The following is a 16059-nucleotide window of genomic DNA, read 5'->3' as shown; positions in this document are numbered from 1 at the left end:
TCAGTGCTGACCTCTGTGTGGACAGAACTGATGCTCCAGTTTTCAACCACGTCCCGAAGATGTGCAAGCTGCCAAGTTAAACTTTGTTGTTTAGGGTGACTGGTAGAACATGGTGGGGGGGCGGTGGAGGGAAATGGGATTTGTATTGGATTATAGTAAATGTTTACTTGATATCAGCATGGACTCGATGGGCTGAATGTCCTGTTTCTGTATTGTAAGACATTTGATCCATTAGTCCTGACCGCAGTGGCGAGTTCACTGGCAGAGGCTCAGGGAAGAACAAAGTGATCTGCTTGTCCCTCTTTGTCTGGATTGTCCTCCCCTCCTTAAGGCTACCTTCCTCTGCCTTACAGTCTCTCGACCCAAAATATCGACTCTTCATTTCCCCCACAAGCTCTGCCTGGCCCACTGACTCCCAGCAGTTTGCTATTCACTCCAGATTTCAGCATCAGTGGTGTCCTGGAATTTTACATACAGTCGATACTACTGAGCTCCTGGGTTGGTGTTGGGCGAAATTAACACTTGCTTAGGGAGGCTGAAACAACCTAACTGCTTGGTGAGGAAGTGACCTGATCTCTCAGTAGATGAGTGCTGAGTCAGCACTGTGCTGTGGCTGCTACTCAATTATCCACTTTGCCACTTCTCTCTTTGTTGTTCTGTGCTCCATCCAGGCTCCAGATGAGAGGAACTACCACATATTCTACAGTCTGCTGGTGGGCATGAACACGGAGAAGAAGAAACTCCTCAGTTTGGGCACGGCACATGAATTTGACTATCTCACCATGGTGAGTTGCTGCATCAGTAAGCAGCCAGCTGTTGTTCCAACCTATAGAGCCATTTGTGAGTTTGTGCCGTACATATAAGATGGAAAATCGGCCTTGCTTCTCCATCCAATGTTTATTCATAAGATCTTAAGCTCTGTGAAGAAACAAGATTTGATTAGCATGAAGTGCTATGGAACAGAATAGCAGACTGGCTTGTAGTGGGCTGGAAGTAATGGGCTGATTCAGAATTGCCGTCGCGACACCAGACTTGCTCTTTTGTTTCTAAAGAAAAGCTATATTGTGTAAAATAGTATACTGGAAGGTTGAAATCTCTATACACTGTAAAAGCAAGCAGTAATGACTGTCTCATAAAAACACAGCCCCTCCATCCACAGCTGGCACTGAGCTGCTTTTTATAACGTCACAAAGGGACAAAATTGCTGAAAGAGATGCAAAAAAATACAAGACCAGATACTTGGGTCATTAGATCAGAACTATTTCCAGCAGTAAAATTATTTGGCATTTCCAGAAGCTTTTTATTCAAAATTTCCAGCATCTGCAGTGCCTTGTGATTACATTTGATTTAACTAATCTCACATTGCTTTGTGGTTTAAATAGGCTGCTGTGAATTGCCCAGGTGTAAAATCTGGCGGGGGGGGGGAATTATGGGGAGAATAAAATGGGATTGAGATACACAGCTGATGGTCAGCATGGATTTAGTGGGATGTAATTTCAAACAAAGAAGAACTCTACAGATGCTAGTAATCTGAAATGAGAATAGAAAATGTTAGAAATACTTAGCGGGTTAAGCAACATCTGTGAAGAGAGAAAATAAGTAACACTTCAGGTTGATGAGCTTTGTAGGCTGTGTGCCTTGTGTGGCACTAATAAGAAATGCATTGAATGAAACATACAGTATGTTCACAACACTTAGAATAGAACGTCGATAGAGAGTCTATATGAAGCACTGATAAGCAGGGCCATAGTAGTCTTTTCTCCAAGATCAGGGAGTCCAAACCTAGGTTTAGGGTGAAAGGGGAAAGATTTAAGAGGGAGCTGAGGGACACCTTTTTCATGCAGAGAATGCTGAGTATATGAACGAGCTGCCAAAGGAAGTAGTTGAGACAGTTACATTGAAGATGAACAAGGAGGGGAGGGATACGGGCTGAGACGAGTAGGGTGGTTGGCTGAAGGGCCTGTATGTGTGTGTGTTGTATTCTTCTATGTCTCTGATTCATAGAGCCACCAAAACAAGCATGTTGGCCCACTAAATCCATGCTGACCATCAACCATGTACACTAATCCAACTTAATTCTCTCCATAACTCCCCCAAGATTTTACACCAGGGGCAATTTGCAGAAGCTTACTAACCTACCAGCCAGTGCCTTTTGGAATTTGGGAGGAAACCAGAGCACCTACACTTGGAACTAGAGAGACCCACAGTGTCATAAAGAGAGTATGCAAACTGCACACAATACCGGATATCAGGACTGAACCTGGATCGCTGGAACCACCTGCACTACCTCTGCCACCGCAGGTGAAAGCAGTGGTTGACTGGAGTTAGTCGGGAGGTGGTAAATGGTAGCAATTCTCAGTCAAAGTTATGGTAATATGGTTATTATTTAGGACAATCACATTCAGTATCCACAAAGTGTGATGTTTTCCTGCAGGGTAACTGTACAAGCTGTGTTGGGCAAGATGATGCAGAACATTACGCTGATATTTGCTCAGCTATGAAAATCCTGACGTTTTCAGATAAAGACCAATGGGAAATTAACAAACTACTGGCTGCAATTCTGCACCTGGGTAACCTTAAGTTTCAAGGTATGAACAAACAGGAGAGTGTGGCAGGCAAGGCCACTGGTTGGTAAGATGATTGAGTAGACTTAATCATGTGGTCATTTTGACTGTATCCTGTGGGCTATGGGATACTGGGAATATGGGAACACCAGGAAATAGAAGTGGGAGTAGACCACTTAGCTCCTCAACCCTTCAATATGATCAGGACTGATTGACCTCATCTCCTTCTTTGTCCCAATTCTGCAGAGCTTACAATTCCCTGATCTTTCAAGAAATGATCCACTGCCATCATAAAGCATTCTAATGATCTGACCTCCACCATTCTTCAGGGCAGAGAATTCCAGAAATCTCTACATACCTCAGTTTTAAATGACTAGCTGCTACGTCCCCTTGTCCAAGACTCTTCCACCAGTGAAAACATCTCAACATCTACCCTGCAAGCCCCCTCAGGATTTTGCCTGTCTCAATAAGTCAATCCGTCTTCTAAACTCTGAAGAATACAAACCCAAACTATCCAACCACTCTGGATCGAACAACCCCCTCATCCCAGGAATTAACCTGATGAATCTTCTTTGAACTGGCTCTGATGTTATATCTTTGTGTAGGTAATGAAACCGGGACCAAAACTGTATACAGCACTCCAGGTGCTGCCTCTCTGTACATTTGCAACAAAACCTCCCTATTTTTAAACTCCAAGCACTTCACCATAAAGGCCAAATGATGTTTCCCATCTTAACTGCTTGGTGGTCTTGCCTGCTAACTTTTTTTTGTCACTTGTGTACTTAAGTCTCCCTGAACCTCACTTATCTGCGGCCTCTCTACCTTTAGATAATAATCTGCTTTTTGCAGAATTGCAGTCTCAACACAGATTTCTTTCCAGCTATTTTTGTCAGAGGAAGGACTTTTTTCAGTAATGGGTGTTATTGCAGCCTCAGAGTAACATCCTCTATTGTATGGTTGTTGCACTTCCACTTTTCATGGTAACAAACCATGCAGTCTCTTACTGAAACAATTTAATAACAACAACTGTATTTTCTCTTTATATTCTTTTTAAACGTACACCAATACAGTATAAGACGCCCAGGCAGAGGAAGAAAGATTTTTCATCAGCCCAGCTCCCCCAGCTAACAGTACTTTCTGTTTCCAACTGCTCAGTGTTTGGCTCTACACTGGCTCTAAGCTTCTAACGTGTACAATTTAGGAGCTTTGACCTTCCATCTCCAGCTTCTGATGCTCTCATTAAGTGCATTTCATTTCAGACCCCTGAAGTCCAATGAACTCCCTGAATACTGACAGCCTGTTTATATCTCCACTGCATGAAGCAGAGTGGGTTTCTGCTCTCCTCTCTGACTTAACAGCCCACAGTTTTCGGATCACCCGAGCTTCCCTTCTTCACTACTGGTGCTGGATTCTGGACCAACAAACAATCTGCAGGGATAGCTCAGTCCTGATTCAGGGTTTGATCTGAAACCTCAGTAGATGACACTCAGCTGCTGAGTTCTTCAGCAAAATGTTTGTTGTATCACTGTACACTGTCACCTTTAACCTCTCCCCTATCCCTTCCTAAACCATGAGTGACTCACGTTGAGACTATTTAGTTAACAGCCTCTACCAATTATTCCTTCCTTTCAAAGTTCAAAGTAAAGTTATTATCAAAGTACATATATGTTAGCAGATTTTGAGATTCATTTTCTTTGTGGTCATTCACAGCGAATACAAGGAAACACAATAGAATCAATGAAAACCTGCACCCAACAAGACTGACAAATAACCAAATGCAAAATATAACTGTGCAAATTACAAAAAGAAAGAAATAATAATAAATAACTAAACAATAAATATCGAGAACCTGGGATGAAGAGTCCTTGAAAGTGAGTCCAGAGGTTGTGGGAACAGTTCAGTGTTGGGCTGGGCTGAGTGAAGTTAATCCTCTTTGGTTCAAGAGCCTGGTGGTTGAGGGGTAATAACTGTCCCTCAACCAGGTGGTGAAGGTCCTGAGACTCCTGTGCCTTCTTCCTGGTGGTTGAGAAGCAATAACTGTTCCTGAACCTGCTGGTGTGGGTCCTGAGGCTCCTGTACCTTCTTCCTGATGGCAACAGTGAGAAGGAAGCATGGCCTGGATAGTGGGGGATCCTTGATGATGGATGCTGCTTTCCAGCGACAGCACCCCGTATAGATGTGCTCAGCGGTGGGGAAGGCGTTACCTGTGATCTCCCTTCTCGGTTCTGGTTCTCTTAGCCCTGCAATTAAAGCCTCCCCTAAGCTCACCTTGTGGAAGCCCTGAGCTCATCGGTTTCTCAAGCTTTCCTCCCATGTCCTCTCAGGCCTTCCTTTCAACTCTCCCTGGCTAAGTAACATGTAGGTTATTGAAGCATATCAGAATTAATGTGGTTTAACAGGGTAAATGCTGGGAGGGTATTTCACCTTACTGTACACTGTTAGAAGTTTGGTCTCTGAATAAAGTGTGCAATGTGGATGAGTTTCTTCTCATATAAAACTTCCTCGTGAAATGGCAGACTGCTTTTGTTCTTAGCACCTATGGTCTTTTGAACATAACCTGCTCCCTAAACCCAGCCCCACTAACTACTTGGTTGCCCAGCACCTTTTTTCACCCATGTCAGCTGATTTAGTGAATGATTTCTTTTCTTCCTCTCCAAGTCTACCCTCCACAAAATATCATCTTCTTGACCCATTTGTCCTTGCCAACGTGTACCCTCTGCAGTTCCCAAATGTCACAGGTCGGCAATCCCCAATCTTCATTGCTCCATCTCCTGCTCTGGGATGTAAGTGGTTGGTATAAGGTATAATCCCATAATGACCTCCCCCTGCCCATCCACCCATTAAAACAGGGTTGGCTCCTCTCTGTCTGCTTCTCCTGCCGCTTCAGACAGTCTGACCTTGTCCATCCTGTCGTGTTACTTTGGAATTCCCAGGAAACTGTTGCTGACTCCCACCCACCCAACACTTCCATCTTCTGACACTTGGGTGTAAGCTGTTGTCACCTGGCTTGATCTCACCACAGCCCCTACAGCGGCTCACACTGCCGGCAAAAACAACTCTACTTCCAGTCCTCCCCTCCATCTCCAATGGCCACCATACCGGACAACTCTATAGACCTCCATTAGACCTTCAGACGTACTGCCAGCATTGGTTCTGCTCCATCATTGACTGCCTGCTTCTACCCTCACAGCACAGGCTGACCCCACTGTACTGTGCTGAAACCTTTGTTTCTGCCTTTGCCCCCCACCCCGAGCCCATCCGAGCAGCTTCTTACCCTACCCCCTCCCTCAACCCCCTCCTTTACCTCTGTGTCCTGTCACCGTCATCCCACTCAGTTCAACCAGCACTGACCTCAGCTACGTAGGTTTAAACCTCTCGCCTGCTTTCAACCTCCAATCTCCCTGTCTACCCTGATGTGAGATTGTTGTTGGGACTTCTGTTCATCCCTTCTGTGAGTGACCTAGGCTTGGGAATTGGAAGTTGGTGCTGAATTTTGCAGATTAAAGAACAACAGATTACAAATTAACACAGTACAGAGCACAGACACTTAGAGATGGATGTATGGACAAAGGGTGCAAACGCTAACTTAATCTCAGCGTAAACACGAGGAATTCTGCAGATGCTGGAAATTCAAGCAACACACATCAAAGTTGCTGGTGAACGCAGCAGGCCAGGCAGCATCTCTAGGGAAAGGTACAGTCGACGTTTCAGGCCGAGATCCTTCGTCAGGACTCCTGACGAAGGGTCTCGGCCTGAAACGTCGACTGTACCTCTTCCTAGAGATGCTGCCTGGCCTGCTGCGTTCACCAGCAACTTTGATGTGTGTTGCTTAATTTCAGCGTCACAGGTTTGAAATTCCTTTGTTGATGAAATATGTTTTACCACATGGAAAGGAATTTTATCAAAGCCCAGACATTTTAGCTAAATGCAATCAAGTTCACACTGTGAATTCATCGAAAGGCGTGGGGACCAGAGTCCAGGACTTGGTGTGAGTGACAAACATAAGACAGAGGTGCTTGGACACATGCATTGGTGTCAGGTGATGTTCGATGGGACTTCACTGGCATAAAGTTTGTCTGCAAATCATGTGTGCCTGAAGCAGGTCTTAAGATGTTCTTAAAGGTGAGCTGCCTTTCCTATGGCCCAGTGATCAATATCAGTATTTTCTTGTGGTCAGCCGTCCACCCACACACCCCCAACACAATTTGCTGTGGGTCTCTGGGTCTTCACATCATCAGATCTGAGCTGGAATAACGTCTGTCTTCTATGGGCAAGCCAATTCTGAATCCAAATGGCCGTGGATCCCACACATCTTAATCTTCTGGATTAGCCTCCCATGAAGGACCTTGTCACACCAAGTCCTGGACTCTCAACTCCACGCCTTTCAATGAATTCACAGTGTGAACTTGATTACATTTAGCTAAAAATGTCTGGGTTTTGATAAAATTCATGTAACCCCAACCTAGAAATCCAATAAGGAATTCCAAAAGGACTTCTATTCCGCAAAGATCATAGGGAATATGGAACTCACTCCTCTGCGGAGGGATTAAAGAAGGTAGAGGAATCACAATTAAGTGGAGACTGGACAAATAAATGAGAAAGGAAGAAAGATCTGCTCTGCCATTAAATAACTGCATTCCCACCTGTCCAAATAACCTCTCACCTTCTCACTTACCTGTCCAAATAACCTCTCACCTTCTCACTTACATGTCCAAATAACCTCTCACCTTCTCACTTACCTGTCCAAATAACCTCTCACCTTCTCACTTACCTGTCCAAATAACCTCTCACCTTCTCACTTACCTGTCCAAATAACCTCTCACCTTCTCACTTACCTGTCCAAATAACCTCTCACCTTCTCACTTACCTGTCCAAATAACCCCTCACCTTCTCACTTACCAAGAAGTGCTCTGACATTAAATAACTGTTTTTCCACCTGTCCAAATAACCTTTCACCTTCTCACTTATCAAGAAGCCATCTAAAACTGTAAAGAATGCAGGATGGGGAAGAAGAAGCTATTTCCTGGAACTTAACATTTTAAAAGGAGGAAGGTAATACTGAATTTACAGAGAACCTAAGGATGACCACACTTGGAGTACCATGCCCCATGCTCATCTCCATACCTCAGGACAGACTCCTAAACCGCAAAGTTTGAGTAAGAAATCTTGCTGTTTTTGCCTTCAGAAGTGGTGTCTGTATTGGTGATGATGAAAGATTAGGATGCATCATTTCAAGTTACAGGATAACTAGAGGACACGAGGAGGTACCGGTAAAAGGCTGGTGGGGGATTAATGTCATGAAGCTTAAGAAGGGTGCCACACCTCCTGTCATCCAAGGGGCAGGTGGAAATTTAGTTGGGGAGATTTTCCACCATTACAGTGGGATGAGTCGAACCCGTTTGTCTCTATTGCACTGTCAGTGAATGTGTTCATTAGATTCTGCCCCATTTTGGTGAAATTTACAACATTGGTTTTATAGTCTGGAGGGTTATCAGAGGTTACAGCAGGACATCGATAGGATGCAGAACTGGGCTGAGAAGTGACAGAAGGCGTTCAATCCAGATAAGTGTGAATTGGTTCATTTTGGTAGATCAAATTTGAAGACAGAATACAGTGTTAAAGATAAGACCCTTGGCAGTGTGGAGGATCAGAGAGATCTTGGGGTCCGTGTCCACAGGACATTCAAAGCTACTGCACAGGTTGACAGTGTTGTTAAGAAGGCATATAGTGTGATGGCCTTAATCAACCATAGGATTGGGTTCAAGAGCTGTGAGGTAATGTTACAGCTATATAAGACCTTGGTTAGACCCCACTTGGAGTACTGTGTCAGTTTTGGTCACCTTACTACAGGAAGGATGTGGATACTATAGAGATTGCAGAGGAGATTTACAAGGATGTTGCCTGGATTGGAGAGAATGCATTATGAGAATGGGCTGACTGAACGTGGCCTTTTCTCCTTGGAGTGATGGAGAATGAAAGGTGACCTGATCAAGGTGTATAAGATGATGAGAGGCGTTGATCGTTTGGATAGCCAGAGACTCTTCCCAAGGGCCGAAATGGCTAACATGAGGGGGCATAATTTTAAGGTGCTTGGAAGTAGGTACAGAGGGGATGTCAGAGGTAAGTTTTTCACACAGAGAGTGGTGGGTGTGTGGAATACACTGCTGGCAACGGTAGTAGAGGTGGATACAATAGGGTCTTTTAAGAGACGCTTAGATAGTTACATGGAGCGTAGAAAAATAGAGGGCTATGTGGTAGGGAAATTCTAGGCAGTTTCTAGAGTAGGTTACATGGTCAGCACAACATTGTGGGCTGAAGGGCCTGTAAGTGCTGTAGATTTCTATGTTTCTATGTTCTATGGTACTAGAAGCATTATATCACCAGGGATCTTGAGGTATCAGAACTCGTGGAGTATCTTTCACAACTCATTGCACCATAAAGCATTTTACAGCCAACATTCTGAACTCAGCAGAAACACCAAGAACCACAAAATAATTTGACAAACCTGGTGAACTCAGTGTTTAGGAACAGAAATTTCACCCACATATGCACACTTGTATTTGTATCATATCACACACAGACACACAGACACACACACACACACACACACACACACACACACACGCTTCTCCCACATTCACAAACACAGACACACACACTGCATTCAATTTACCAGACACATTGATCAGTAACCTTTGGAACTCTAAAACTGGCTTCCATTAGTTTCTCTGCAGCCATGCCCCTCTCACAAGGGAATGAATCCTTAAGTCTCCAGGAAGGAAGGCCTTTTAAAAGCCCTCATGTTATTGTTTTGGAAGATTTATATGTGATTACATGAGAGAGAGCCCACAAGTACAGAGTGCCAGAAATCAGTTTGATCTCAGGAATAACAAGTATAATGTCTTTATGTTTTCAGAGTTCACCATTGACCTCATGTTGTCCTCACTTGTATATTCCTCCACAGCTACAGTCTCTGATAACTTGGATTGCTGCGAGCTTTTGCCTTCAAATCACCTCTCCATGGTAACCAAGTTACTTGAGGTAAGTAAATCGGTCCTTATTAAATACCTGGCGTGATTTCTTGCAGAACTGAAGAGCCCGTGGGAATAGGCTGATCTCTGTGCCTGTGAGTGAGTAGGAAGATGACCCATTCCTCATGGCACTTTGCGCACCATCTTTGTCCCTGTGGTACTCTGATACCACATCTCTAACTCCCGTGGTGTCTATTGTAATGGCGTCACTGGACTGAGACCGAGGCCTGCGTTTGAGCTTTGCTGCTAAATGTGGTGGAAGAAATGTGGTAAGGGGTGGGAAGTTCAAGGGGGATACTAGAGGAAGGTTTTTTACTCAGAGAGTGGTTGGTGCGTGGAATGCACTGCCTGAGTCAGTGGTGGAGGCAGATACACTAGTGAAGTTTAAGAGACTACTAGACAGGTGTATGGAGGAATCTAAGGTGGGGGCTTATATGGGAGGCAGGGTTTGAGGGTCGGCACAACATTGTGGGCCGAAGGGCCTGTACTGTGCTGTACTATTCTATGTTCAATGTAAGGTGGGATTCATCACACCTGTTTGGCAAACCCCACCCATCCCTCTCACACCCAGCACCTTGGCCTCTCTAACCTGTTCTGGCAATGACGTAAAAAGCACTCTGAAATCTTAGCATCAAAAAACCTCTCCATTCCCCTCACTTCTTGGAACCTCACAGACGGCATGAAAACAGCTCCCTGTCCCAGTGAGTCCATGCTGACAGCCAAACATTAGCTAACACTAATTCTATTTATTCTTCCCACATCCCCATCAAATCCCCCTGATTTAACCACTCACCCACGCTCGAGGGGTAATTTATAACAGCCAATTAACCTAACAACTCACATGTCTTGGGGTGTGAGAGAAAGGCAGGATACACACAAAACCCACGCAGTGAGGGGAGAACATGCAAACTCCACTCAGACAGCACCCGAGGTCAGGACCAAACCCAAGCCTCGGCAGCCGTGAAGCAGCGGCTCTACCCACTGCACCACTGTGCTGACTCTCCCCTCCCACCACAAGGTCAGTGGTGGTGTTGAGGGGACCCTACTTCCTACAGGTAATGCATTGTGAGTGGAGTGTGCAGACGAGGTGAGGCTGGGAATAATGTAAGGTGGTATCAGCTGAGAAGACACCTTCTGCCCTGTGAAAGTTGCTCATCCAGCTGCTGCCTGACACGCATTCTTCACTTCCCCTGACAGATGTTCTCAAGCTTTTAAAGTTCTTCCCAATCTGTACAGCAACGGGTGGCAGATTGCAGACTGCAGAGGTCATTGCCATCAATAAAAAAGGTGGAATCACCCAGTCAATCAAGCTGATGTGGGCAAAGAGACACAGTAATGTTTCCGAACTGGCTGACCTCTGCAATGTATCAGCCTGCGACCCCAGCATTATCATTATTTATTTATTGAGATACAGTCTGGAACAGACCCTTCGAGCCATATCAGCCAGCAATCCCCTGATCTAATCACCGGACAATTTACGTTGACCAATTAACCTGCCAACCGCTATATCCTTGGCTGTGGGAAGAAACTGGAGCACCCGGAGTAAACCCACGCGGTCAAGGGGAGAATGTACAAACTCCTCACATGCATGCGTCGCCTGTACTGTAAAGCATTGTGCTAACCACTACACTACCGTGCCACCGCATGTCAGAGATATTCCCTTAGAAACATCCAGCTGACCCACTCTCTTCTGCAACATAGATAAAGATAAAACAGTATAAAAATACAATAAAATAAATAACATTAAAAAGATAAGAAAAAAATAAAATAAAGATAAATTGTCTTCTCTCTTTCCTAGTTCATGATCTTGAACCTGGATGATTAACTATTTCTGTCTCCACAGATGCTCAGAATCAGTGTGATTATCACTGACATCTGCAGATTTTCTCTTGTTTATGCTGTGAAGTGTTTTGTTTTTTGGCAGTAGTACAGTGGAAAATGTAGAAAGACTACTGTAAACTACAATAAGAAACAAAATAAATACATAAATAGTGCCAAAGAAGAATAGTGAGGTAGTGTTTATGGGTTCATAGACCGTTCAGAAATCTGATGGCAAAGGGGAAGAAGTTGTTCTATACGTCCTGCCTGATGGTACTAATGAGAAGAGGGCTGTCTGACCCGCTGAGTGTCTCCAGCATTTTTCTGTTTTGTTACAGGTTTCCAGCATCTGCAGTTTTTTTTTTAACTTTTATTTACTCTATTGGCCTTGTCTTGAAAACTTTTGTTTACTCTATTGGCCTTGGCTTGATTCAAACCAGCCAACCATTCCTCATTCTGTTGTTACCAAAACAATTCCAGAAACTTCCTTAGAAAGTAGAATTCCTCCACTGTTAGTTCCAAGCTTGCATATTTCTCTTAACAAGAAAACAATTGAGGTATAAGAGTGCCCTTTGATGTTATATCTCTCTCCACTTCCCTTCTTCTTGCTCTCTTTCTGGCTTTCAGAACCTTGCAGTCCTGGGATTTGGTCTGAACATTTACTGAAGTTAAGGAACCTGATGTAGTGGCTTAGTAGCCTTTCAGCTGGATGCCTCTTGCCAGATCACCTTCATGTTTCCAGTGAGGCCTTAAAGCCAGAATCTGCCCGTACCACACACTTGCCAGATGCCCCTTTTGAAGAGTGGAGTAATTACTGTCACATGTACCAAGATGTAATGAAAGTCTTTGTTTCACATGCCACCCATACAGAATCATTTCATTACTTTAGTACAAGGGAAAAGTGATAACAGAAGTCAGAAAATAATATTACAATTACAAAGTGCGGAGCAGGTAGGCAGTCAGCTGCAAGGCCACGACGAGGTAAAGAAAGCCATCTTGTCTTGTCTCTCTTTGCTGCAGGTAGACCTCGTGGAACTGGAGAATGGAATGACCAACAGATCCATCTTAATCCGGGGGGAAAGTGTGTCAACCCCAATGAGTAAGGCATGGGCAGCCAGTAACCGTGACGCACTCGCCAAGGTAATGCACCACTGGCCGTGAGTTAGTCAAGAGCAACAGGCAAATATACTCCTCATCCTTGCAGCCCTAGGATCACTTCCATTTCCTCTCAGTTCATGGGTCAGAAACAGGCCCTTCAGCCCACTGACCTGTTCTATGCTACTCCCAGCTCAACCCATCCTCATCCTCCTCAAATTCCCATCAACTCCCCCCTGCCCCAAAGTTCTACACTCTAAGGACAATTTACAGTAGCTGATTAGCCTCCTGAGCTGCATGTGTTTGGGATGAGGAAGGAAACCCTAGTATCTGGGAAAAACCCCCACGGTCAAAGATAAAACATGCAAACTCACTACAGATAGAACCAGGGTTCAGGGGCTGTGAGGCTACAGCCCCACCACCTGTGTTGCCCATTTTCTTCCAGTCCTCTTGCTTCCTGTCTTGGATGCAGAGATTCCATAGCCAAGATAATTCCATGTCTGCTAGTTACCTTTGCCAAATACAACCCCCCGCCATCACAGGCCTATGTCAGTTAGCTCCTCTTGTCCCAATTTAATTGAGGCCATAGGCTCTCTAGGCCAACATCAGCAATTGGTGTTGCTGCATCCTGTCTAGGAGCAGGACACTGACTGACTGACCCTGATCAGACAGAAGGATAAAGGATTGGCCATCCTGAGTTGTTCTGCCGTTCATCAAATGTGCAGTGGGCCTCCTAAATCTGCATAGTCTACAGTTTCCTTCATACCTTTTGGTTAACGAATCCTGGATTAGAAATGAACAATTTGTAATTGGTTTATGAATGTCACATTTACTGAGGAACAGTGAAAAATTGTTTTGCATGCCATCTGCAGATATCATTTCACAACGTAAGTATATCCAGACGGTACAAAGGGGAAGGCAAGGGGAACACAAAATACAGTCAATCTAAAATGAGGAGAAATATCTTCACTGAGTGACAGTGTATCTTTGGAATTTGCTACCCTGAGGCTCAGACACTAAGTTCAGTCAAAACAGAATCTAAAAGATTCCTGGACATTATGAGAATCAAGGGATATGGGGAAAGAGCAGGAGAGGTAGAAGAGCATCTTGATAAAAGGCAGAACAATCTAGAGGGGCCGAGTGGCCTAGTTCTGCTCCTATTTCATATGTTCTTCTGTTCTAACAGTCTAACTTCAGCTGCTGTTTATGCATTGAGATGCAAATCTCTAACACCTTTTGCTTAGAGAAGTGTCTTTCTGGTTAGATCTAGATAAGATTTTTGACTGCATCACCAATCAGTTGAACTAGTTTTTGGTAGTTCAATTTCGCTTAATTGTTTATTTCTTTTTAATTGCTTAAAATTTTTGATCAAATTACCTCTTAAACTTCAAAATTCCAAGGTACGTGCACATGGTTTCCATAATTTCTCCCTGTAAATTTACCCTTAGAAACTACACTTTAGTAAAAACAGGAACACTCAGTAGGTCAGTCAGCATCTATAGAGAGAGAAGTAGTTCATGTTTCAGGTTGAAGATCCTTTGTCAGAAATGGGAAAGAGAGAAAGCAAATCTCTCTTAATAAGTGGCAAATATCTCTGCTTGGATGCAGTCTGAAGGGATGGTTCTTGAATTCAATTGAGAGATCTTTTGGGAATTTATAGATACAGAGTGGCTTAGCTGGTAGAACCACTGTCTAATAGCTTCAGAGACCCAGGTTCAAATCTGACCTCCTGTACTGTCCATGTGGTGTTTGCATGTTGTCCTTTTGACTATCTGGGTGCTCCAGTTTCCCCCCACACCCCAATGACATGCAGGTCAATAGATTAATTGGTTACTGTAAATTCCCCCTTAGTGTGTAGGTGAGTGGTAGAATCTGGTGGCGGGGGGGCGGGGGGGCTGCGGTGGGCATCGGGTTTGCAGTTGATGAGAATCTGGGAACAATAAAATGAGATGAGTCTAAGTGAATGGAAATAGAAACAGAATCCTACTGATGCTGGAAATATAAAGTAAAAGCAGAACATTCTGGAAATGCAAACATGAGGAAATCTGCAGATGCTAGAAATTCAAGCAACACGCACAAAATGCTGGTGAACGCAGCAGGCCAGACAGCATCTATAGGAAGAGGTACAGTCGACGTTTCGGGCCGAGACCCTTCGTCAGGACTAACTGAAGGAAGAGATAGTAAGAGATTTGAAAGTGGGAGGGGGAGGGGGAGATCCGAAATGATAAGAGAAGACAGGAGGGGGAGGGATGGAGCTAAGAGCTGGAAAGTTGATTGGCAAAAGGGATACAAGGCTGGAGAAGGGAGCGGATCATGGGATGGGAAGCCTAGGGAGAAAGAAAGGGGGAGGGGAGCACCAGAGGAAGATGGAGAGCAGGCAAGGAGTTATTGTGAGAGGGACAGAGAGAGGAAAAAAGAGAGAAAGAGAGAGAAAAAAAGGAAAAAATAATAAGTAAATAAGGGATGAGGTGAGAACAGGAGGAGGGGCATTAACAGAAGTTAGAAAAGTCGATGTTCATACCATCAGGTTGAAGGCTGCCCAGACAGAATATAAGGTGTTGTTCCTCCAACCTGAGTGTGGCTTCGTCTTGACAGTAGAGGAGGCCATGGATAGACATATTCTGGAAATACTGAGAACCAAAAGGGTGCACCTGTGTGAAGAGAAATAGAGCTAACTTTTTAGGTTGAAGACCCTTCCTCAGAACTGAGGAGATAAAAGAAACTTGGTGGGAGAGGGAGATGTCTCTGATAGGATCAAACTGCAGTACACTTGTGGGGATAAGTAGAAAGCTTATGTGGTCAGTGAGTGAATAGGAGCAATTGGAGAGTATGAACTGATAGAGTGATTCTTGGTTTTAGCACATTTCCACTTGGCAACTGACTTTGGCTGCCAGTCTTCACATTTGAATACGTATTGTGAATTTAATTTGGAGTCCGGCTCAGTGAGCAGTTGGAGAGCGAGAGCATAAGGAATGTAGGAGTTGCAAAATGCAGAGCAGGAAGACATGCATGTCAGGTCCTCCCATTTCAGAGCAGAAAAAGTAAACAAGCTAAGCCAATTGTACTGATGTAAAAAAGAAATTGAGTTACCTGATATTGTAGGGTTCAATATTGAGTCCAGGAGGTCACAGCACGCCTGGACAGAGGATGAGGAGCTGTTCGTCAAGCTTGTAATAGGCCTCATAATAATAGTGCAGGAGATCACAGACTGATAGGTCAGAGTTGGAGTGGAATGGGGAATTAAAGTGACCGTGATAGAAAGATCAGGGACATCCTGAGGAATGAATGTAAAGTAATCATCCAATATGTGTTTGGTCTCTCCAGTGTAGAGGCGACCACATTGTGAACACTGATTGCAGTGCACCAGATTGGAAGAAGTACACGTGAATGCTGTTTCATCTGGAAAGACTGTTTGGGTCCCTAGATGAAGGGAAGGAAAGAGGTGGAAGGATAAGTGATGCATTACTTGTAGTTGCAAGGGAAAGTGCAGTAAGAAGTGGCAGATGTTGGCAATTGGAAAAGTGGACCAAGGGGACAGTTCCTGAAAGATG

General features: G+C 44.3%; 1 protein-coding gene across 3 annotated transcripts in view; it reads left to right on the top strand.

Annotated features, from left to right (window-relative positions):
• Nucleotides 1-16059, top strand: part of LOC134345477 (unconventional myosin-VIIa-like) — a 218210-nt gene that overhangs the window by 39350 nt on the left and 162801 nt on the right. For all 3 annotated transcript variants that reach the window (XM_063046193.1, XM_063046192.1, XM_063046195.1), the window contains exons 8-11: nucleotides 672-785; nucleotides 2435-2588; nucleotides 9529-9605; nucleotides 12434-12553. In XM_063046193.1, the coding sequence (XP_062902263.1) occupies nucleotides 672-785; nucleotides 2435-2588; nucleotides 9529-9605; nucleotides 12434-12553 (465 nt within the window). The remainder of the gene's footprint in view (nucleotides 1-671; nucleotides 786-2434; nucleotides 2589-9528; nucleotides 9606-12433; nucleotides 12554-16059) is intronic.

The sequence above is a fragment of the Mobula hypostoma genome, chromosome 4 (assembly GCF_963921235.1).
Source record: "Mobula hypostoma chromosome 4, sMobHyp1.1, whole genome shotgun sequence".
NCBI lineage: Eukaryota > Metazoa > Chordata > Chondrichthyes > Myliobatiformes > Myliobatidae > Mobula > Mobula hypostoma.
This window is presented reverse-complemented; position numbering and strand designations above follow the sequence as displayed.